General features: G+C 41.3%; 1 protein-coding gene across 14 annotated transcripts in view; it reads left to right on the top strand.

The window, feature by feature from the left end:
- The window catches only part of ARHGEF10 (Rho guanine nucleotide exchange factor 10), a 127299-nt gene extending 109246 nt beyond the window's left edge, over nucleotides 1–18053 (top strand). For 12 of the 14 annotated variants that reach the window (XM_087774734.1, XM_087774731.1, XM_087774723.1 and 9 more), the window contains 3 exons: nucleotides 3089–3263; nucleotides 10347–10469; nucleotides 12448–18053. In XM_087774734.1, the coding sequence (XP_087630860.1) occupies nucleotides 3089–3263; nucleotides 10347–10469; nucleotides 12448–12962 (813 nt within the window). In that variant the 3' untranslated portion in view covers nucleotides 12963–18053. The other 2 variants (XR_015708215.1, XM_087774735.1) reach the window with 2 other exon arrangements.
- The last annotated feature ends 7131 nt before the right edge of the window (nucleotides 18054–25184 follow it).

Here is a 25184-nt window from a genome sequence, read left to right as displayed (position 1 = left end):
ATAGCGGTCTCTGTGCCTGTAGACCCTTACACTCTGCAAAGGCAGTATGTGTTTGTTTAAAAACAACAAAAAATGCCAGAGCATTTAATGCAATAAAGCCGCCAATAGAATGTCATTCCATCCTGGTTTGTTTTGTCTTGTTTTTAAAACTTGGCTAACTCTACATGAGTTACTCTGAAATGTTCAGCTGAATAAACAAAACAAATGAAAATCCCTATACATGAGTGTATGTTGCCTGAGTACTGTAACTTCCTTAAAGCAGTAAAAGTCATTTGTTTTACCTTGTGGACAATGATACCCATTATGCATCTCTCATGAAGCTTGAGAAATCGTGGTTCAGTTCTTGGCACAGCTGTTTGGTGCAAGCCAGCACCCCCTCAAAAGAAAGACTCCAGCTATGCCCCGCGCTGCTGAAACAATAGTGAGCTATGTCGGGCTGTGCGGCTGGGCAGGCGGGCTGCGGCATCCAGAATGTCTTCTGCAGCTCTCCTGTTGCTATAGAGTTTGAACAAGAGAGCCTGAGGGGGAAAAAGCTGGGCTCTGAATAGAGAGGAATGTAGATATGAAAACTAAAAGAGAAAAGTAAAATGAAGATCAATTTTTTATATCCAAGGGAATAAGACTTTTTTGTCCCTTTGTATCTGAATTTCTTGTTATAAGAAGAAAAAAAAAAATAATTGCAGAAAAAGGCCAGCTATTGGTTTTCGGATAGACGCATAATTGAAACAGATGTCAAAGACTATCCTCTATACAAAAACTTACGCATTTGTAAAAGAACGTGCAGGTTTGGGGTATGTTCCTGCTCCATGGCAGAAGACCCTTTGAATGAGAAGAATAGTTCTTTTTACATGCTTCTTGTGGGATTGACAGCGTTATAGTTTTACTTTAAATGTGTCTACATGTTTCAGCAGACAGCTGTACGAACAGCAGGACAGACTAAGTGGGAGTGTAATGAATTGGCTGGTAAAAATGGAATGTGACAAAAATGCATGTGCGAGTTGTTTACAGTGGCACCAACAGAATTGTCAGCTGTGGTCGGACCACTCCAGAGAAAATTCATTTCTTACGATCTGCTTCATTTTTCTTCTAATTTGAAACAGTGCAAGCTGCTGCTCAGGTTCACTTCAGCAGCCTTGGATCTGTCCCTGAGAAGTTTTCACAAGTCAGTTGGTCATCAGCGTAGGGATGTATGAGTCTGTAAACAGAAGTTACTACTTTAAAATCCTTTTTGCAATGAAACATGGATGATGAGAATATTAGGAAATTTAGTCATAAGAGCTCTTTCTGGCTTTGAAAGATGTTGTTCACGTATGAATTCTTCTGTTGAATAAATGGTATGATTTTCAAATTGTGTATATCATTTGGCAAAGAATGAATGGAGGTTACTTAGGGAAAACAGTGAATATAAATGTGCCTGCCAGAGGTGCTTACCTTCCATTCTGCAGTGTTGTTATTCAGAGTCAAAAGGTAATACAGTAACACTCAAAACCTGAACCACTGCTGAAGAGAAACTTCGCTGTTCATTTACTAAACACTGAACATTTGAAGAATAGCGTTAAAAAATGAGAAGAAAAAAAAAAATCATTCCCCTTATTTTTAAATAGCCAGTTTCTCAGTGGAAAGTACTAATTTATGGAGTAATAAAGTATGAAAGGAAAATTAAGTGCCTACTAAGTATAATACCAAAAGCTACACTTTGTAAAAGCTTAAAGTTCTATTATCTATCTCTGATCTTAGCCTGTTTGTTGAATTTAGATGGACAATTAGAACAATATATCTCTAACCCTAATATATTCAAAACATAACTGTCTTAGGCTAAGAGCTTATCCTGAGAAACATGTAATTTAGGTTTTGATGCAAAATGACCAAAATGTAACTCTTAATTGTAATGCGTGGAAAATTTAAGTGTACTTTTACAAGAATGAAGGGGGTACTTTTGCATTTTATCTGCAAATATAATTAAGAGTATATAATATGTAGTGTGAATATTAAAGCAGATATTTGCTTCCATATCCCTCAGAGAGAGATTTGTATCCAAGGAACAGTTCATCATTTATTTAGCCAAGGAATTTTTATGTTTATCAGAATAGCTCTCTGTATTTGATAATAGGTGGGACAACATTAAAATGCTGTGTTTAACTTCAGAGACCATTTACTTACAAGACAAAACTGGAAAAAAAAATATCCCTACTTCTTGGTAATGATTAAAGATCTTTACTACAGCTTTATCTTGCACGTTAACAGGGACACATAGAGAGGTTTCGGCCTTCCTGGAGCCACACAGAAGTTGTAACTGTGAAGGCACTAGATCAAGGAAAAAGGTCTCTCCTCAAAGTCTTGTATTACTTATCTTCAGAAGGAGGATTTTTGCCTTTCTACTGAGAAGCATCAATATTTTGAAGGACAGGAAAACAAAATAGCTAATACTTGTGAAATTCAGAAGCATCTATGAGTCAAAAAGCAAGCCACAGTATTAAGGCTCACGTTGTTATGTATGTAGTTGAGCAAATAATTGTGTATTTATATTCATAAACACTCTGCTTTCCAAAGATGACTTCTTCCTTGATTCTGTTATCCTTGTTCTGAAAAGACCCCCTAACAGAACAGAAGAAAAATATTTTTTATTGTTTAAAGAGGAATTCTGCTGTAGATAAAAGTAACATATTTGGGAAAAATCTACCCACTCCCAGGAACCTCATCTGTGGTAGTTTTCCCAAAGGAGTCTCAATAAAGAAATGCAAAATCCTTTTAAGTCTGAGTTATGGGTTTGCCAGCCCCTACCATGCAATATTTTTAAAAAATACAATGTCTAAGTTACTGTGAAGTTACTCTATCATCAGGTAGAACTTTGGCTTAAGAGCTGAGAATCCTTCCATAGTAATGATGATGTATTTTCAAAAAAAAGGTAACAGGAAAATTAACACGTCATATGCAGCAGTCAGAACATATCCTGAGCAAAGCAGAGGAAGCTAGCTTTGTCCTTGACACGGAGGACAAAGATACCGTGCCTGCACTGAAGAGCTGATAAGGAAGGTTGAATGATGTTGTTCAGTTGCATCTCCCCACAGAGTCCTTGTTTTTCTTACAGAGCCATTTTGAAGCCCATCAGGAGGAAGGGATGGTAATCTCTCACATGGCTGTTGCTGGAGTGGGAATCTGGATTGCCTTCACATCTGGATCTACGCTTCGCCTGTTCCACACTGAGACACTGAAACACCTCCAGGACATTAACATTGCCACACCTGTTCACAATATGTTGCCAGGTAGCTGAATCATGTCATATGATAACATTTTTGTTTTGTCTTTGTCACAGTCGTTCTCCAGAGTGTTGTAGATTAGGCCAGAATCAGAAGGTCCATCTCAGACTTAGAGTCCAATAACTGTCTCGTGGCTATTTGCTTTAGTAAATCAGTGTCTCTCGCCTGCCCAGAAGAACAATGTGTGCAGTGAGCTGATTGAGTAACAGCTCTCCTCCTTAGAGGTTATAAATGTAATTATATAGATAAGCAGGTGGATTCTTCTGTTTAGTCTTTTTTTTTTTTTTTTTTTTTTTTGTGACTGTGAAGCAGTAGGACAATGCAGTCTGCTGTGAAAATGTGTTTGCTTTGCAGAGTTTAGCATTTGCTTCTGGAACTTAGTATCAAAGTATATATGATGGAGTCAATTTGCCTAGGATCTGGACCAAAAAAACACTTGCTTAATTTTAGTTACATCAGTAGTCCCAGTGAACTCAGCTGAACCACTCACATGCTGCCATTTTAGAGCATGTTCAGTGTTTTGCTGATTGGAGCTTTAATTTGTTGAATTAAAAGGTTAGTCTTATAAGTAAAGATGGAACCCGTGGTTGTTAGGATAATGTTTAACAGATCTTTTACTGTTTTAAGACAGAAGCTGTTCAGTCATCCCCAAATCATCAGTGTCACAGGCAGCTGCACTGGCCTGTATCAGTTTTGCAAGTGAGTGGCTAGGACCTCAGCATCAGCAAGCACATGAGGCAGGAGCTGTGGCAGTGCTAGGAGAAGAGACGGACAGAAAAGTGGTACTGGAGTGGCTGAGCCCGAGGTGTCCATGAGGGGACAAGCATTTTCTCTGTCTCCCCCTGTTCATAGACGGCAATAGACCGAGCTTCTGCAGTTTTATGGGCAATGTGTGCGCCAGCTTTATTGCTTTGTTTCTAGCAGAAGCCAGTTCTTCCCGCACTGAGATTATATTTATATTCTTACAAGAGTTGGGTATAAATCTTGCATCAAAAATGTTTCACTGCTTCAGTCTCTGTCTTTTTACCATGTTTTCTTTCAGATGACATGAGCTTTGCCATAAAGCTCTGTTTTAAATTGTGTCCATTTATATCATGTTCTAGACAGGGTGTTGTTTACATGTGGTATCTGACTGTAGCTCCAACACTGAACAGCAGCAAATCGCCTGCCTTCAAATTTGATTGAATTCATCACAGTTATGCAAAGAAATCAAGATCAGTTGTAAAAACATTTAACTTCTAATATGTTCCGCTGTTTATGGGGGGGGGGGGGAGGGAAGGGAAGGGAAGTAGGACCTCCCTTATACATATTTTCTGCATATAAAAATCTTCAAAAATTTAGCTTTAGTATTCATTGCCATGGTAATAAAACTGCTGATGTAACATACCATTTTTTTTGTAAAAGAGTTTTAGCTAATTATATCTCCTCGGTGTCAGTCTCACCCATTTTAGTTCCTTTTTTTTTTCCTCAGTGTCTTCACAAAAAGCACACCAGTGAATGGAAATGGAAATTTATTTCAGGAGTATAACATTATTACAGCAAATGTTGCAAGGGAGAATCCATTCTAAAAATGAAATGAACTTCAATTATTTAGCAGCAGCTCTTGGGCCTGTTTATATGATCCCAGTAATGCTGCAACAACAAAGGCTGAAAGACGGAGGAGTAGGAGGTTTACATAATAAAGCAGCAGTAAAGACCTTTTGGAACTAAAAGCAGCCAAAGAATAAATCAAGCTCTGTGTACTATATACTGAGATTAAAAAAGAAAAAAAAAAAAAACCAAAGTGAAACAGAAAAGGAGTGAAATAGCTGTGTATTTACAAAATATGTATTAGCCTTTACTGAAGATTTTTAGGACTTTTAGTTTTAAAGGGAACAGCTCTGAAAGCCAACAGGAGTTCCTTAATATGCAAAAATAACAGGTAAGTTATTGTACTGAAATGAGAGACAAGAAATTCTTCTTAGGAGAAGACGGCTTTAAATGTCACTGCTTGTTCTCCTTGTAAAGGATGTGCCTCCTTTGCTTTGAGGAAGACAAGCCTGCAGCACAGCGGGCAGGACAGAATCACAGAGGAACGAAGTGTAAGGGCAATGGCACAGGAGGTGATTGTCCCAATGATTCGGCGACGTTTAGTAATGTAAAAATGCAGGCTCTGTCTGGCAGAATCTTTTATCTGCTGAACATAACTTTGTAAATCTGTGGCAGTCTGCTTACGAAGAATGGAGCTGGGAGGGCTCTTGTTTTCTGGAGTTACGGGAAGTTTGTGTGTAGGAATGCAGGACTGGAAATTAAACCAGGGTCACAGAGGCAACCATGGGAGTAGACATTTAATCCAGAGTGGTCCACAGTACCTTGCTTCATATATCCTAAAAAAATACTTCATAATAATGTATTACAAGCTTGTGTTCTGTAACAAAATGCCAAAAAAACCACAAATGCCGTATGAGAAAGGAAGAGAATGGTTGAGAGGAAGAGCATCATCATTGCTATAGGTCCAGGTAACTATTTATTGATTGCTTTTAAGTGGCCCAAGCACAGCTCTGTTAGCTGAACAGAGGGCATACTGAGCAGCAGAAAAAAAAAATCTACTAACATCTGAAGACAAATATACATCCTTCACTAGTGCAATGTACTTCATTTGTAGAGCAAGTTTGTTCTTAGCGTTTGTGATCTGTAGTTGAAATCTCAACAAAGGCAGCTTTTGCTCGCACCAAAAAAAAACCAAACAAACAACTGTACGTGACTAGACAGTCCACTTGTTTTTTCATAGTCACATTCAGTATTTTATTATTCAGGAACATCCTTAAACATGTTTTTCCTTTCAGCTCTAAAAGAGTTTGTCCTTTTAAAGAGATTTCTGTGACCTTGATACATGTAATTTCATTGCTCACATGGACGATGAAGGTTACCTGTTCACCAAAGAAGTGATTTCTGCTTAAGTTGCTGTATTCTGTTTATATCCATATATCCTCTAACGGCATGTGTGTTTCCTGGAAACAGATGAGAAAAGCAAAGGAAAAAAAAAAAAAAGTGTCATTTCCTCTCTGTGGAAAACAAACTATACTTTGAGGCTTACAGCTTTCTTTTGTCGCCACCCCACCAGGTGCCAGACCATAAAATGCAGTTGTTTTATGATTTTACTGAGGGGAAACGATAAAAAGATTGGGGAAAATTTTAGGTCAGCCCAATAGATCAGTACAGTGGGCTTATTTTTTTTATATAGTAAGAGCAGCATGGTTGTGTAAGAGGGTATGCACCAGTATGCCCTTGCACCTATCCAGGGTTGACTTCAGAAGACCTGTGTGGGAACACAGGAGGATTTACCCGGGTCTGGTGGTTGTTGTAACTGAGACCTGAGAAAGGTGAACATAGAACAGAACGTAGGCGATAAAACCATTTGTCCATGTACAAGCTTAATTGTTGGCTTCAGTTCTTCGTAAGGTCAAGATCTTGGTCAGATTATTTTACAGGTTTTAACAGTTCTGTTACTGCATTGGGACAGTGTGATCTCTAAGTTGTCATTTAAAGATAAGAGTGTTTGATGGGTTTTGGCATTTATTTTTATCATTTTCCCTTCTTGTTAATTTCTGTGCTTACTGCATAACACATTCCGGAGAACTGGGTTTATGTTTTTCTTGCTCTGAATTTGAAATGTATCAAATAAAAAGTCAAAGAAAAGTATGATTTCAAACCTTGCCTAGCAGATAACAAATTAATATTTTAAGCTAATAGTTTAATAGTTTTTTTTTAATCTGTGTATCGCTTTTTGAGTTATGTGCTATTTCAAAGTATATTTTCAGGTGCAGATGTTTCCTGCTTTTCCAAGATTTCAAAGCAAGTGGTTTTCCTTTTGACCTCACTATATATAGATGGTTCATGTTTAAGGTTGTGCTCAGTGTTTAAGATTCTAAGTTGCTGGCCGATAATTTGCTGGTTTCACCTATGGGAATAGTAATGCATATTACCAGTTTTCACTGGTGAAAATTACTGGCTAGAAGTTGTGTCAGGGTTGGAGTATGAAATCATGCATATTATTTTACATTTTAAATTCTTAAAAAAACATTAAAGATCTATTGTTTAAAAATGCGAGCATCTTGCTTCTGCAAGGCATTTCAGAGGCAAAAGTACAATTGGAGTTTTTGATAATTCTAAAAGTTTAAAAATTGTACTTATGTATTTATGTTTGTACTTTGTAAAACAAGCTTTAAGTGAAATGGAGTGAGGTTGAGCTAGCCTGCACTTGCTGTGGCACCAGTTGTGGGAAAGGACTCGCATGTCATACGGAGCTTGGGCAAGCCTGAGCTCTAAATCACAGAATTCAAATACTGAGTTTTGAAAACTCCAATACACAGAGGTGTTCGGGCATCACCGTTTGAACTACTTTTGTGCTGAAGGCACAAAAAGGACTGTTGTGGTTTAACCCCAGCCAGCAACTATGAACCACACAGCCGCTCACTCACTCCCCCCCAGTGGGGTGGGGGAGAGAATTGGAAGGGTGAAAGTCCGACAACTTCTGGGTTGAGATAAGAACAGTTTAATAATTGAAGTAAAATAAAATAGAATGATAGTAGTAGTAGTAGTAATAATAATAATATAATACAATAATAATGTACAAAGCAAGTGATATATGACACAATTGCTCACCACCCCCTGACTGATGCCCAGCCTGTTCCCGAGCAGCAATCCCTTCCCCTCTGGCCAACTCACCCCAGTTATATACTGGGCATGACGTCATACGGTGTGGAATAGCCCTGTGGCCAATCTGGGTCAGCCCCCCTGGCTGTGCCCCCTCCCAGCTTCTTGTACGCCATGCAGAGCATGGGAAGCTGAAAAGTCCTTGACTGGTGTAAGCCTTTACAAAAGTAAAAGCCTTTTGTAAAGCCTTTGTGTGCTTTGTTTTGGAAACTAAATTAATCCCATTAATATCTCAAAAAAAACCCACACCAAAAAAACCCCACCAAAACCAAACCAACCAACCAAAAAAAAAAAAAAGGGGGGCAAAAAAGCAAACTCCAAGCTTCAAAAGGCTTGTAATTTATTGATAGGCACAGACCATGCATGCTTATCTAGCTGAAGAGGGATGATGCAGCCCTACCAGCAGAAACAACGACAGTTTATGGAAAACAATGTAGGTGTTTCTGAAGGTCTGCGTGAGTAGATGGAGCCTCTTCAGCTTACTTATACCTGCCGAGGGTGACCTAATCGTGGTGCCTTGAGGGTATTTTAGAATGTGGTTTTGGGTAGACAGAGCTGGGATTCCAGGTCTGGCCCTGCAGCCTACGTGTGCCTTTTGCAACACAGCATTGCTGGGTTGATACTTTGTTTTTGTAAAGTTCTGTGGGGAGAGACTTTGTGGTTCGCCTCCTGCTTTCCAGTTGAGTGCTTTACAGTCACGCTGCTCCTTCCCTGCTTTCCCAGTGGGTCTGTGATTCATGTATTCTTGGATGTGAATTGGCTCAGCTTCAAGGGACGAGATGGAAAATGCATTCGTTTGTGATACACCATAATTAAGGTCCTTTTTCCAAAGTGTGGAACATGCGGGTTCATCCAAGTTATATCAGACGTGGAATCCAAATTCCCTACTTACTGGTAAAGCGATTAACAACTTGAGAGCTGTGATTAAGATGGGAATGACTGCTCTCTTGCACGTAAAGTTAATCATAAATCCAAGAACATGTAGGTTTTGAACCTGGAGGATTCCAGCAGAGTTTAAATGCACCTCCACATAAACTTGGGCCATGGCAGAAGTTTGGGCAGGCAGTGGTTTCCATTTCTGAAACTTGACAAGGCCATTTTGAAAATCCATCTAAACTGAATCAAACCTATTTAATAAGCATTGCAAGCAAAAATTACTTTGTTTTCGTTAGAAAAATAGCAATCCCATAAATAATACGTTGTCGAAAATCATAGAATCATAGAACAATTTTGATTGGAAGTTACTCTGGAGGTCATCTTGTCCATCCTCCGTGAAACAGGCCTGATTAGACCCGATTGTTCAAGGACTTGTGCAGCCAAATTTTTAATACCTTTGGATAGGATGGAGATTCCACAACCTCTCTGAGCAACCTGTTGCAGTGTTTGACCATCCTTATGATGAAGCTTTTCCCTACTTGCAATCCAAGTTTCCCATGTTCCAAATTTGATCCATTCTGTCTTACCCTATCACTGTGCACATCTGAATAGAGTCTGATTCTGTCTTCAGGCGCTGATCTCTTCTCCCTGATGACAGTGATAGGACCCGAGGGAACGGCAGGAAGATATGCCAGGGGAGGTTTAGGTTGGACATTAGGAAAAGGTTCTTCACCCTGAAGGGTGGTGGAGCACTGGAACAGGCTCCCCCGAGAGGCAGTCATGGCGCCAAGCCTGACAATATTCAAGAAGCATTTGGACAATGCCCTCAGACATACGGTGTGAATTTTGGGGTTGTCCTATTCAGGGACAGGAGTTGGACTCGATGATCCTTGTGGTCCCTTCCAACTCAGGACATTCTATGATTCTGTCTACCCTCCCGTCAAATGGGTGCAGACAGCACTTCTTATAACCTGTCTTTGTACACCGCGTGCTCCAGTCTCCTGATCATCGTGGTCACCTTCCCTCGGACTTGTTCCAATGTGCCAGTGCCATTCTTGTGCGGGGGGACCCAAACTCCAACAGGGGACACGGCACTTCTGATACAGTTTCACAGAACAAAAACTAGGAGGAAAAAAGTCATCATGAACAGGTTTGAGTCTTGAGTATAGTGTGTTATGGCAATATATTACTGAGTATTGTAAAGTGAAATGCCTTTCAGTTTTACTGTTGAGAATATACAAATGTAGTCTATTCATAAAAGCATATTTGTAAAGATAATCTATGTCTACTTTTAGATGCTATGGTTTAGAGATTTAGGACAGAATGTTTCAGAAGTTTAATAGTATTTAAATTGTCACATATGTAAAGTTTAATACCACAATCCAGCAAAATAGTTGCCTTTGGTTTTGAGTGCTTTGCTGAATGAGACAGTACAGCTGATTGTGTTTGCCTGAAGTTACTTTGATCTAGGTCAAGATCGCCACTCTTAAGTAACGGAGCACTTCCTAACCTTCACAGGGCAGCAGCGTGTTTCCGTGACCAGCCTCCTGGTGTGCCATGGCTTATTGCTGGTTGGAACAAACCTGGGTATAATAGTAGCATTGCCAGTGCCACGCTTGCAGGGGATTCCCAAAGTAACGGGTGAGTGAAATTTCTCAAACAAATCGAGTACAGTGGTTTTATACTGAAGACTTCATTTCTTCTCTGTCAGTAGTTTAAGTGAATCTGCCGAATTAATGTGTATTGTTTAGATATATATCAGAGCTTTGTGATGAAATTATATTTGTTGTTCTTCCCGACCTTTACAGGATAGCCACATACTTGTCTAGTTTTGTATCAGTTGTTTGAGCTGGGACAACTTTTTCTTTAGGGCATAAGAATAGGATAGGCATTAATCCTGTCGGAGTACGGTCAAATATATAGGGATGAGAAGAGAATGCAAACAATCTTTCTTCCAGATTTGGGGAAAATAGATGCATTCGGTTTAGAGAGACAGGTACTGAAAATTTAGTATATTGTCTGACTGGTTGTTCAGTAAATTGTTTTTGTGCCCTTTCTCCCCAACACAGGAGACTTAGAATATATGAGAGTATATATTTCATTTTTTTGACAACGATCAAGATTTTTGCATTTTGGAGAGTTGTATTTATTGAGTTACTTTCATATTACCCCATTTGAGACACAGACGCATGAATGCTGTTGTATCACTTTGCAAATGTTTAAGCTACTAGCAGAAGCAAGATTTTAAAAATGTATTTAATAGGGGCTTTGCCATGCTCCATTTTAGGTTCAGAATTCTGCTCGGGCTTCTGTGCTGTGGAGGGAAGCTGGCAGATTTCTGAGGCAAGCTGTTTGCAACTTCCTTCGGGGGAAAAAAAAGCTTATGTAACTTTGCAAAATGAAAATGAAATCCTCTGTGTTCAGCAAAATACGCACCAATAATCTAGTATGACACGGGATAAATGCTTCTTAAAAAATATGGAACCTATGTTAGGTGAAAATGAACACAATACAAAAAAATGCGTAGTTGCAGAATGGAAAAATCTCTCACTTTAGTCTTCCATTTTCTGTTTTGATTATTGTGGTTTATGTCATCTGTATATTCTTGCATTTATTTTGGGTCAAGATTTGTCAGATTTCACAAATGTAGCAACATTACATTTAGAGATCTATTTTTATAGTCTTTGATATCTGGAATTTGAACTGAAAAATTGTGACTTTTTCCAGTGGCACTTCCAATAATGATAATTCATCTTTATATCATTGCACTTTCGGTAAAAGCAGAATTTGTTTTATCCTAACCTGGAATGTATTAGGGAGTTAGGGATGGACAGAGTGGTTTGTAGGGCTGTGGGTTTTTCTGTTCATAGCCTTGCCCTTTCTGTATTGTAGCTGATTTTGTAGAATGCTACTTTTTTTTTCTTCTTTTTTGCTGTAAAAGCCACATATACTGATATTGTTATAGCTTCTGAATTTGGCCGTACACAATTTTGTTTTTCATACATTCTAATGATTTGCACAGTGTAAATCTTCCTTGTACCACCAACATCCCACTGTTTAAATACCTTAAAAAAAAAAAAAAAAAATATTTGTTCAGTCATTTCCTTATGGATCTGCCATGGTAACTAGACAGCCATTCAGAAGGACGAGTTTTAGTTCCTGCTGTATAGTGTGGCGGGGTCTGCTACAAGGAAACGGGTGCTCTTACGCTGTTCTGGAGAGGTACAGAGGTACAATAGGATTAATTGAAAACCACATACTTTGTGGATTACTGGAGAAAACTCAGTGTTACATTTGTGTCGATGGCAACAAAAAGAAGTTAGCAGCATTTCTGTACTCATGCTGTTGTGAGAACAGAGCACAAAAGTAAGTCAACTAAAATTCAGAATGCCATGTTTCGGCTGATGCATTAGTACAGTGGTACACTTGTGGTACACTAGATTTTTTTTTTTGTACATTTTTTCTGTAAATTGTGTACATACAATGCGAAAGACAGACTGGATGCCTATAGTAGGGTTTTAAGTTATGCTTTTCTGAGCAAATTTCATGAACTAATTATGGTGGAACACTGTGGTAAAATAAAAAATGTTCTTTAATTGTCTTTTTCTTTTGGCTCCAGGAAGAGGAATGGTGTCGTATCATGCACACAATGGCCCAGTCAAGTTTCTTGTGACGGCTGCATCTATAAACAAGAAGAACAGAAACAAATTGAGGAACAGCCTGCCTCCTGGCTCAGAACCTAAGGACGACGACCAAAAGAATGTTCTGCACAATGAAAGACCAGGTTCTTCCCTTAGTAACACCCATGACACCGCAATTTGGCTGGGGGGTTCAGTAGGATCCATTGCACAAAAAAGTGACTTGTCGTCATCTTCTGGATCCCTTACTTTGTCTCATGGATCAAGTTCCCTAGAACATAGGCCAGAGGACAGTAACATTTATGAGCTTTTGAAGGATCAAAATATCTCATCTAAAAGTAAAAGACAGAGATCCAAGAAAATGAAAGCAAGTTCAGTATTAGTCATTTCTGGTGGCCAGGGACACAGAAGAGTGAACAAGAAGACCAAGCAGCAGCGACCAGATGAACTAGTGTCTTCAGTGATGGTCTGGCAAATCCCACTATTAAATATCTAACTGAACTAAATCCAAGATACTTTCTGCTATTAAAAAAAAGTCTGATATCCTTTTACAGCAAATGCCAGCTTAGGACGCAGATGGATAGGCTTTATACACCTGGGAGCAATTTCAGTAGGCTTTGATCACAGGATTAAGGGTTGCAAGACAGAGTCTTAGAATGTTCTGCAGTGTTAGGGTATTGGAAAATGTTTAGCCGTTGATGCTGTCCTTGATACTTAGAACAAAAAGGATCTGTTAGACACTTTTAAATGGTTTTAGAATCTCTACTTTATTTATATTCACATTTATAAATATCATAATTATGTTCTATAGCACTTAGGGAAGGCAAGGAACACATGCCATGTCTCATGCTGGTTTTTGCTTATGTAAATCAGCTGTTGTTTCTTTTCCCAAAGTGACATATTGCATGGACTGTAGATTTTAACAAATTAGCAAATATTTTTAAACAATAAATAGTCTAATGCAAGCTAATATTAATTTGGTAATTACTATAATAGTTCGTAACATCATTCCACAAGCCAGAGTTTGGTCTGGACAAAAGCAGTTATATTAATTGATTGGTATTTGTTTATTTCAATGTAGAAAATAGATCTTTTTTTTAATTATTATTATTATTATTTCTAACGCTCAGTATTATTAAAAATGTTGCAGTACAAAAAGCACATTAGTTTTCTTGGTAGGTGCAATGTGTGTGTGACTCACCTTCGTTATACAAAGTTCTAAGGATGCTACGGCTTAGGGCAAATAGAAAACACAGGTACAGGACAGCTGTGCATTGTAGTGCTGCTAACGCGTTCTCCCCCTGGCAACTCAGTATCAAAGCTAGGCATGGACTATGCCGTTTCTAAGGAGGCATGCACATCCAGTAAATTAATAATGAAATTATTGATTAAATCATCAATTGGGGAGAAATGTACTAATATTGGGATATCTATAGGAAGTGCAGGTAATCACTGTGAGTATAGGTCCTACATCAATTGATTTGTGCTGCGTCCTCAGGCAAACACCTACCAAATAACGTCACAGCACAACAGCAACAGCAGAGACAAGGTCACATCTGAGTGGCGGTCACCCCTTTTCACCCAGAGTTTCGGCAAAGCGTGGTCTTGTAAATGGATATTGTGAAAATAGCCTGCGCAGCTTTGTTCACTCAGTCGGGCAGGCGGTTGCTTTGGTAGTGTTAGAGGGCTGAATCCTAAATAGAGACCTGATCGTCATTTCTTAATGAATCGATGTATTTCCAAAGGAAACTTTGAATTTGGGATTCCTACTGAAATTGCTGCTTGTGCCAGTCTCTGCACATGAGAAATATAAGACAAAGCCTTCAGCTCAGAATGACGTTGTCAAAAATGGTGATGAGACACATCCTTCAGTCAAAATATGTTTAATACAGATAACATGTTGAATGGAGTCACTGGGAACATCCTTTTCCCTCATCAATAGGCTGAAAGATACAGAGAAATTAGGACAGTTACGTTTCAGTTGAATATGTTAAGAACTCGAATACTGTCCATCGGTTCAGTAAAATGCAAATTAAATATATCTGAAGCAGAACGTTTGTCAGATGTATGGATTGACTAGAATCAAGTAAACTTTGGCTACTTTGGTACCGTTATTATCCCAGTAAGGGGGTGGTTTGCCCTGAAATGATTTTTTCTGCTTCTAATACAAACTCCTTGATTCCACCTTGTTTTCTTTCAATCTGCCTGGTTTAAATCAACATCAGCCATCATTACAGTGTTTTCCAGCACATGGCATTTCAAGGTAAACAATACTAGAGACTGACTTTTGTTTGCTAAAGGGTTTTTTTTTCAAAATAGCAGTAGTTTGGGGTTTTTTTAAATGTTGCTGAAATTTATTTTCTTTATTTTGCAGCAGGTTTGTGAATCTCTTAAATTTTCAGTCTGTCTGCTCTAAAAAGCAAACCTCTGTCAAGGTGACCCCAAAATCAGCGGGTGGGCTGACTGGCCAAGTTTGACAGAGCACTGGAGTACCGTCAGGTCTTCCCTGCCACCTGCCACCAAGTACGCGGGACAGAGGGAATGCCAACGCAGCCAGTCTTTGCCAGGTGACACCAAAATAGGGATTTCAAAAATCAGATATGCACCCCGATTTCTTTTCAGAGGTTTTGCCCACGTCCTGCATCCTGATTGGAACGGGATGCTTGAGCCATAATAGCACGGACTTCAGCGAGTCACGAAGGACACTTGTTACAGATGGGATTGTAGGCTTGGGGTCTTCATTACTGTTTTCTGCTTTTATTCTGTGTCTTTCGCTGTGTGTCTTGGAACTTCAGTTGGGTGTTGTCAGCATTGGCATGGGCTTAGTGTTGGCATGAGTCCTGGTGCAAAAAAAAAAAAAAAAAAAAAAGTGCCTCTAAGCCAGGCAGCTGGCAACATTTTCCCAAACTTTTCCTCTTCTCCCTGGCCTGCTGCCTGGGCTTGCCTGGCCTGAGGGATCAAGGCCGGCTGCATTTTCTACAGTCTTCCACAGCTATGGCCCTGGGAGCTGCTCTTTGCCCACTGTGTGGAAGTACTATGTTGTACAGTTTAATGTATGTATACTGAAAAACATGGTGAAAGATTCTTCTGTGTATAAAGCATATATAATCTAGTATCCCTTTGCTGCACTGCAGTAAAAAGACAACAGGTTTTATTCTGCGTGCTCCTTGGGCGTGGGATTCCACTCTCTCATGTGGTGGGTTGACCGTGGCTGGACACCAGGTGCCCACCAAAGCCACCCTATCGCTCCCCTCCTCAGCTGGATGGGGAGAGAAAATATAACAAACGACGCGTGGGTCGAGATAAGGACAGGGGAGGTCACTCACCAGTTACTGTCACAGGCAAAACAGACTCAACTTGGGGAAATTAGTTTAATTTATTGCCAATCAAACCAGAGCAGGATAATGACAAGTAAAACCAAATTGTAAAAACACCTTCCCCCCACCCCTCCCTTCTTCCCAGGCTCAACTTCACTCCCGATTTCTCTGCCTCCTCCCCCCCAGCGGCACAGGGGAACAGGGAATGGGGGTTGTGGTCACTTCATCACACGTTTTCTCTGCTGCTCCTTCCTCCCCAGTGGGAGGACTCCTCACACTCTTCCTCTGCTCCAGCGTGGGGTCCCTCCCATGGGAGACAGTCCTGCATGAACTTCTCCATCGTGAGTCCTTCCCACAGGCTGCAGTTCTTCACAAACTGCTCTAGCGTGGGTCCCTTCCATGAGGTGCAGTCCTTCAGGAACAGACTGCTCCAGCGTGGGTCCCCCACGGGGTCACAAGTCCTGCCAGCAAACCTGCTCCAGCATGGGCACCTCTCTCCATGGGTCCTGCCAGGAGCCTGCTCCAGTGTGGGGTCACAGCCTCCTTTGGGCATCCACCTGCTCCAACATGGGGTCCTCCACAGGCTGCAGGTGGATATCTGCTCCACTGTGGACCTCCACGGGCTGCAGGGGGACAGCCTGCCTCACCATGGTCTTCCCCAGGGGCTGCAGGGGAATCTCTGCTCTGGCACCTGCAGCACCTCTTCCCGCTCCTTCTTCACTGACCTTGGTGTCTGCAGAGGTGTTCCTCTCACATATTCTCAATCCTCTCTCTGGCTGCAGTTGCGCAGTTTTTATTTCCCCCTTCTTAAATATGTTATCCCAGAGGTGCTACCACTGCCGGTGGTGGGCTCGGCCTTGGCCAGCAGTGCGTCTGTCTTGGAGCCGGCTGGCATTGGCTCTATCAGACATGGGGGAAGCTTCTAGCAGCTTCTCACAGAAGCCACCCCTGTAGCCCCACCGCTACCAAAACCTTGCCACGCAAACCCGATACAGATCTTTGTCACTAGGAGCAGTAAGCAGAGTCCACCACACATTCAGCATCCACGCATGGTGTTATTACAGGATCTGCTAGCAATAATGCACGAGAGTTTTAAAGTGAAATTCATGCTGTCTTCCAGATGAAATGTAATTTTCTTCAGTTTTATCAGTAAAACAGTAGAAACAAAGTACAAATCTGCTTTTCTGAAAGTACCTCAGAGTTTTGCCAGTGACTTCAATAAGAACAGAACTGGGTCCCTCATTTACATTATGCTACTTTGAAAATACCTATCTATTTATCTTACTAAGCTGTAAAGCAAAAGAGAAGCTGTATGTCTGTCTTTAAAAATACACATTGTCACAAACTAGATTTTTTAGTAACTAACCGAGCACAAGGTGCAATGTTTGTTTTCTGATACGCAGCGAACTGGCATTTCCGTACTATGAAAATGGGCAGGAACCAAAGTTTCTCTTGCAGCTGGCAAATAGTCTTTATAGCTGTTGTAGACTGCGCTGCTAGGTAGGTTGGATTGTGCTTTCTGATACTGCTTTTCTAGATTAAGAGAAGTTACAGAAAACATTAGGAAAAGAGGGGAGCAAGTGTAACCACTACGATATATTCTATATATGTTTTCTAACACATAGTAGTGTCTTTTATAACATGAGCCATAAAAGTTGTGTATTTATGTTCAAAGTATAAACTGAGAAAAATGTTTAATAAAAAATGTGATAAAAATTAACTTCAGAAGTACATTTCTTGGGTTGTCATTTTCACTAGAAGGCTAGAATTTGTGGTGTGCATTAATGAATAATATATATATTAATGGACTAATGAAAGGGAAAACAGGATATGTGATTAGGACAACAAAGATGTATGGTTTTGAGTTTTATAGTTTCTAGAATTTAAACACCAGCAAATGCAATTTCTGAAAATGACACGGTCTCTTATAGTAAGTTTGACCCCTGTGTCAGTGGACCCAAGCAGCGTCTAAGCAGTAGAATTTATCCTACGCTGCCTACATGGAGTATGCATCAGCACTTGGGCAGCGTGCACGATGCATAAGAATGAGAAGCATTAATATTCAAAATGAATATTGCAGAGCAAAAGTATTAACAGAGGAAATTAATTTTCAGTTGCTAACTGGCAATTTCTTCTAATTAATCTGCCCTAAAGGATATGTACAGTATCCCATGATTGTGTTTAAATTCTGAGACTTGTATTCATCAGCCTCGGCAATGGACTTTATATGTGTACCTGCACTATTACAAATAAACAAGAAGAGTTACTGAGAGCTGTTTGGTTGCTAGTAAAACCTGCCCTTTTGTTCCTGTTTTTATACCACACCTCTTTAATATACGGTTCTGAGAAACATCAACATCAAATTGCACGAGTGCAGGATATTGTACATTCGCGCACCTGAAGACGGATTCAGTCCCAATGGGAATTTACAGCTTATTATTTATGGGCGGGAGGTTGAGGGCTAAAAATTGCATACTGCCCCTTTGAGAGAGGGCTGAGTATTGGGAAGGGTTTCCTGAACTGTGGTTCAGTGCTTAAACTTCACTGTTCCTCTCTCTTCTGTCCTATTTAATTTTCTGACTGCATAAAGACAAATTAGTTTTTATGAAATGCATTTAGGGGTGAAAAAATCTGTGGTTTGAAAGGTGCAACTATAATGGAGAGTTCTGTAAGAGTTAATCTGTGTTGCAACGAGTGATACCATGGAGTTGACGAGAGTATTTTTAGATTGCTTTACATATCTTCATAGTAACAATACTTCACGTAATAACAGTCCTGTTAAGAAGGCAGATTAATATCATCCGTAGCTAGGAAGAAACTGAGTTGAAGCGTTTGCCCGACTTGAAGCCACATGATGAGTCTGTAAAAGCGCACAGACTGAAACCATTGCTGCTTTCTAAGCCCATGATTAGCCCTTTAAGCTGCCGCCTCCTTGCAGGCATCCTGTACCTGTGGCTGTTGAAACTGTCTGTGCTAGTAAACTGGCCAGGACTAAGGAGGCGACTTAAGCACTGACCTGCGATCGTAGTTCTGGCTGTGGCAGGCTCTCGCTGGGACTGAGCCTGGCCTGGGCTGCACCCGTCGGACAGCACAACAAGGCCTCTTACCTGGGCTGTTCTGGGGACTGATCAACTCCCTGAGCGTAAACTGGGTGGTGTCCCTTGCAGAATAGGCTCTCTGTCTGGTTTCTTGATACTGATGCAGCCTAACACGTATCCGTACAACCTACTTCATATGGGATGGATGCCTAGCAGTCTAGAGCTTGACACCAGTCTCCTACAGTCAAGAGACAGAAATATGTACTGGCATAGACTGGGCACCTGCCATACAGATAGCGGTGGTTGGTACGAGGAGTCTTGGTGTTAGTTTGTGATGGTTCATCAGCTGCTTGCACCACGCGACAGCTCAAAATTCTGGTTTACTTCCTTCACCCTTTCCGATTTAGGGGTTTTATAGCTATATGTTGAATCTACATCCCGCTTTCCTCACAAATGCAGCATGCACACTGCTAGATCTATCTGCTATTTGATTTGAGAAATCTAGCTCAAGACTTTCAGAATTAGTTGATTTGCTGCTCCCTCGTACTTGTGCTTACTTGATCACAGCATTTTCTTTAAAGGCATGCCCAGCTACCAAACCACCAGAAACACTCTTTGCCTCCTAAGACAAAGAATCAAAATAGCAACACTGAAACAGCTTCAGATGAAAGGATCTGAAAATCTCTTCGGTAAATGAAGATTTACTGTGTGACTCCATCTGAAATGCAACAATGTCAATGTATGACCCAAAGCACTTCAAGTGCTTTGGCCGAGCTCCATAAACCACGCTATAAAGGCAGTTACTCTTTCACAGCACGACCTTCAAAGGTGTTCAAAGGGGATTTTTTTTCCTCCAGCAAAACAGGCCTTGACAGGAGAACTTACAGTTGTGCATATTGTTATACTCCAGGGATAATCACAGTTATTGTTAACGTGTGTCCCAACCTGGAAGATGAGCCAGAACACTTAGGACTAAAATGACACACATTGGGGGAGATGAAATCATTGCAAGAATTCACTGGAAATCCGATTTAAGGAGTATTTTGACATCAAAAGATTCACGTGAGCCTCCAGCAGAGTTTTCTCAAGCACCGAAGTACCTAATTTCCACTAAAATCTGTATATTTACATGCCCAAATGCAGATAACGAGAAAGGTTTTAAATTCAAGAAACGAGATACAGCTTAGCTACAGAGTTCCAGAATTTTCATTTTTGCTTTCTATTATTCCACATTGGAGAGAAATTCCATGGGTTTCACCTTGAGCATCAGGGTCGCCTTGACTGTTGGCACAAAAAATGTATCAACTCACGCCTTCCAAAGCGAATTATAAAAGCTGTTTCCTGTGGGCTTTTCTGGTTGGTTCTTCCTGTGTGCATTTCTACTTGTAGAACACGCCTGTCAGACCACACTAAATGTTTTTTTAATGTGCCCTCTCTAAAGAGACTTCTTTTCTGGAGAGCTGGGTAGCACAGACTGCGTGCATTAATGAGGAGGATTACCCCTAGTTCAGCCAAGATTTCTAAGTGCAACAACTTTTCTGCCACGTTGCTCAGAGCAGTCTGTGATGCTCTTAATCCCGATCACAAGCAACTGACACCACCAGTTAATTTAAGCTGCATCTACACTGCTGAACTCGAGGGCACTTCAAGTGTCGCTGGCACATCCTGAGGCTGTGTCCGACGGGATCCACGTGCCAGGCCCTTCCCTGCACATATCCGACTCTCCAGGCAAGCAAAGCTGGTTACAGCCTATACCTATACATGATGATGTTTCACTGATGTAGCAGTATTTTGGGAGAAATGTACTGATCGCAAGGTATTTTGCTCACAAACCAAAGAGCCGCAGTCATAGGCGCCTGTTGAAGGGACAGGTGGTGAGATGATCCGTGGCTGATGATGACTGGGAAGAAATGTTGACTGGATAATCTCAGAGCACTGTAAAGAGCAAGGGTAGGCTTTCATTCTTTTCCAAATCCTCTGGTTTTTATCTTTTCAGTGAACTAGGAGGCGATGTGCATATTTTCTCAATTGTTCCTCTAAGTAAATGCTGTATGTTTTCCATCTTCTAACCTTATCAAATGCATTCAGCCTCATTAAAAGCTGTTCTACGTATTTAGAGCATTGTTTTGGGTGATAAAATCTGCACTAATACGCTCTTTTGTTGTGCTCCCCTGAGGTGGTGTTTTTCTTAAAAGCAATATTGATCTGTCTCTGGTGCACAAAAGTATGCAAGCCAACACTGAAGCTGATGACCCTTCTGCTGCAACCACCCTTTTTCTTTCAATTCTACTATTTGGGTGTATTACAGGGATGTGTGAAAACTAATATGCAAAGGCAGATCAGCTTGGGTCGGCATCAGTCATATACAACCCATCCTGTGTAACATGCCTACAGCACGTATGGGTTTTTTATTCCAAATATACAAAATGTATTTTAGGCATCTTTGGCTGCTCAGCAGAAACACAATAAGCTGTTTGTCTGTGCCAGCAATAGCATCAAACCAGTCCTTGAGGCTGTTGTGTTATAACACGAAGAAGGATTTCACACAGGAGTGTTCAGCTGTCAAACACAGGACAAGCAAAAGGAGTCAGATTTTCTTTTCAGTTTGATTTGGTTTGGTTTTACTTTTTGGCTTCTGGCCATCAACCAGATCTCTGGGTACTGCAGAGACCACCATCATCAGCTACTGCCGCTACATATCTGATACTTACTCCGGTACGCACAGGAGGAATATTACTGAGTTTCACCTATGCCAGTTCCAGAACTTTGATGCTGCAATGTTTATTTATCCAAGACACCCTTGTGCCAATCTAAAATACAAAAGAATAGCCTACCAACAGCTTTGCATCTGCATAAATGCTGGTAGCAAGTCTAGACTGTGTGGGCATACCAATCCTACCTAGTGTGCTGGACACGTGCCCACAACGTAATGGACTCAGCGAGCGAGGGCTGCACAGCCCACCTAATTAGCTGGCTAAATAATTGAGCATGGCCCCATGCTCAGCTCCGTGCTGCCATGGGTACACTACCTGCAGGATTCTACCTTGCTGACTTGTAAAAGCCAGCCTGCGTACGCATGTGTGAGCTCACTCTGAGCTCGTCACCTCAGATGGTTTAAAGCCTCTTGGTCCATGGGATATGGATTGTGTATTTCATCTGGGTGAAGTAACAATTTTGTTAAATGATTCCTCACCTCCTTAAATGAGAAATTCTGTAGCTTCGCTGGCCAAGAATCAAACCTCCTGAGATTGGGCTGATTAATTTTTGATGTGATTTGCTGCCTAATTTTACTGAGGAACAGTGCATTTGCTCCAGCCTACCAAGATAGCCCAGTCCTGCACAGCAGCCTCAGAGCTGGGACTCACAGCAATGCAGCTGCTGCTGCAGCCAGCGAGGGAAAGAAAAGAAACACAGTACCTCTCCCAGGAAGAGCAGGGGCCTGATAAGCTCTGAGCAGATGTACATCTCTGGATCGGGACACCGTTTGGTGACTCTATCATGAGACTGGCATTCAGCTCTATTGCCCATTTCCGTACTAGAGATGTCGCAGTCTGATGTATTCTAGGAAGAAGAAATTGAGAATCTTTTGTTTTGCCTGATGTGGATGAGACAGAAAGGTGGATAAGATAAAGAAACCTTCCTATTCCTATTTCTTCATCTGGATTTTTTTTTTTTTCACCAGAGAAATATCTGATAAAATTCTTCTGTTCCAAACCATATTCCCTTTTTATTATTGACCACTATTGCTGGTATGTGAGAGACAGAGAGGATCGGCTGCATGTCCAGAAGGAAATCCGCTATATGTGACCGGGCAGGAACCAGCTAAGGTTTCTGGGGCAGAGCAGAGCAAACACCGAGCTCTTCCCTTCCTGCCTTTACTCACTTCACTGTGCTCACCACTTTACCATTATTGCTCTGGGCTAATTGCCCCTTGCAAAACATGGTAATCTCAGCAAGTCCTGTTGGCCGGTAGCAGCAGTTGCAAGCTATCAGTCCCCCTGAATATTTGTCATGTTGGCTGGGCTACAGAAAAGCATGACAGGCACCAAATGATGTATCACGAGCTGTGCGATACTGGATTTCTTTAGGACAGGGCTTTCTCTACACTGGGGCAATGACTCATCTCACATAACTTAGGTGTTTAAAAAATAATTGCCTACAGCTGTACCAGTCTGACTTTACAGCTAACGTAGAGAAACAAGGAATACCAAAGGATGATTTGCCTCATCCTAAGATAAGATGTCTAAGATAGGTGAGGAAAATTACCTTCCAGACATGGTTATTCCTGTACACTAATTATAAATGGAGCCTCAGGGAGCTCAAGTTAAGTAGGGAAATCAAACAACTAGAACTGAGATGATTTCTACAATGGGTGTCCCAGTTTTTAACATCATCTCCAGTTCTACTGAAAACTGAAAGGCTAGTCGATGAGCAGCCTTATTCTCCATGGGAAGTTTCCCAGCCTGTGATCCACAGAGCAGCAGTATTTTTGCAAAAGTTGTGCTAAGAGGTCAACAACTCTCCTTTATATCTGTTTTCACTTAAAGGTTTGATGACAAAGGTGCATGGGGGACTGGAAAGAAACCTGGAGGGAGGACAGTAGACTGAGGCTCACAAAGTTAGGGAATCACTGCCCAAAGCTAAACTTTCACAAAGCAGAACTGAGGTCATTTTACCTGATCTGCTTCTGGCAATCTTCAGCGAGGGCAGAGGATAAAGTCTGCAACAGCCAAGTGCTACCTGACTTCTCAGGCTACGAGCTCCGTGGAGCTTGGATTTTGTATAGGTCTTTTGCTGGCTCCAGCCACAGGGGCACGTATGGCCCATAAACACACAATGTGCTACTTCCCACCCATCGCTGATTTTCAGTCATCTCCAGAAACCATAGCTCAGACACCTCTGCGTACGCACAGACTGGAATGCGATGTGGCAGTTGAACCTGAAGAGGAGCTAAGCAAAACCAGTAGTGCTTACAATCGTCATACAGTCAGAAAGCCTGAGTCAGAAGGATCTTAAATGATCTTGGATACGATACTGCTGGCACAGCCACATCACACAGTTCTCATCAGTATGAACAGAAGTCAGGCATCTCAAGGGGAGACGATCCTCCACACAGGAACAGAGTAAGAGGAATTTTAAAAGTGAAAATAATTTCCCAGACCTGTATCAGTTGTCTAATTTCAGTATCATCTTGAAATATATAATATTTAAAGTAACATGAAACAGCAGGAAGATTAGTTCCTGATGTCAGGAGAGAAGAATTATTTCTGGCAGACTTTAATGGACCTGCTGTATCGCATGGAAACTTCTTCCAGCTAGCTAGGAATAAAACCACATACAGAAACTAACGGTCCAATCATGTAATGGACCCAAATCAGGGGACAGCGGGAAATTCACAATTATGCCAAAGCCACATGTAGTTACCAATTATTCTAAGACCCCTGTGACACTGTATGATTATTACTTATTTATCTTATGGCACCAAAAAGCATGCTGGCCCCTCTCAGTAGAGATGAGACATGACCTCAGCTTGAAAACCAGCCTTCCGGTTAAGCACTGCACTTTAAGTGCACAACATGAGCAGAGCCAAGGGTTTCAAGTGGTTACACTTACCCAGCACTGCATGCAAGCACTTCAGTGTATTAAGGGCTAATTCAACACATAAAAGTTTTAGCAAAACCAAAGTCAAAATGTGGGAGCAACGGGGCAAAATAAGTAAGACACTCAACCACTCTTAACCATCACCACCACGAAGCTGGAAGAACATACAGCTGCAATGGTTATACTGCCAGCACGGAAGAAATGAATCGTCGGGTTAATTTGAGAGAGGAGACGGGAGCAGCTTTGCAGGCCTGCTCAGGAGCGTCTGGCAGGGCCGGGAGCCACTTGCTGGGCGGCGGCAGGAGAACCCGTCTGACGGGACCTGGAGTCAGTGGAAAGAGGGGAAAAAGAGAAAAGCTGCAGATGAAAGTGTTTTGAGACAGCAGTATCATAGGAAAACTATACCTTGCAATGGCGATAGGATATACCCAGGCCCCAGCAATGGTTTAAAAAGGCCTGGCTAGCGTGGTGTCAGTGTCTGCTGTCTCGGTACAAATCAGATTGCGGCTCGCAGTGGGATTGCAGCCCGACTGCATCAGGAGCAGACCCAGGTACAACTAACATAACCGGAAGGGTTTTTGCCGAGAAACTGGGAAACAGGTCTGATTCTGGGAATCCTGATGAGAGCCTCAGCTTTGAAGAGCAGGACAAAATGGGACCCAGACCCAAACTGCAGTGAAACAGAAACCACCCGGCCTCCACCTCGTTGTTCCTCTGGCAGCAGAAACCCGGAGGCTCCGGCTGGGTACCCTCCCCGTCGCC

The sequence above is a fragment of the Nipponia nippon genome, unplaced genomic scaffold (assembly GCF_047370975.1).
Source record: "Nipponia nippon isolate SJK-2023a ecotype South Korea unplaced genomic scaffold, ASM4737097v1 scaffold_4, whole genome shotgun sequence".
NCBI lineage: Eukaryota > Metazoa > Chordata > Aves > Pelecaniformes > Threskiornithidae > Nipponia > Nipponia nippon.
The sequence above is the reverse complement of the archived record's forward strand: the minus strand, read 5'-3'. Positions and strand labels throughout refer to the sequence as shown.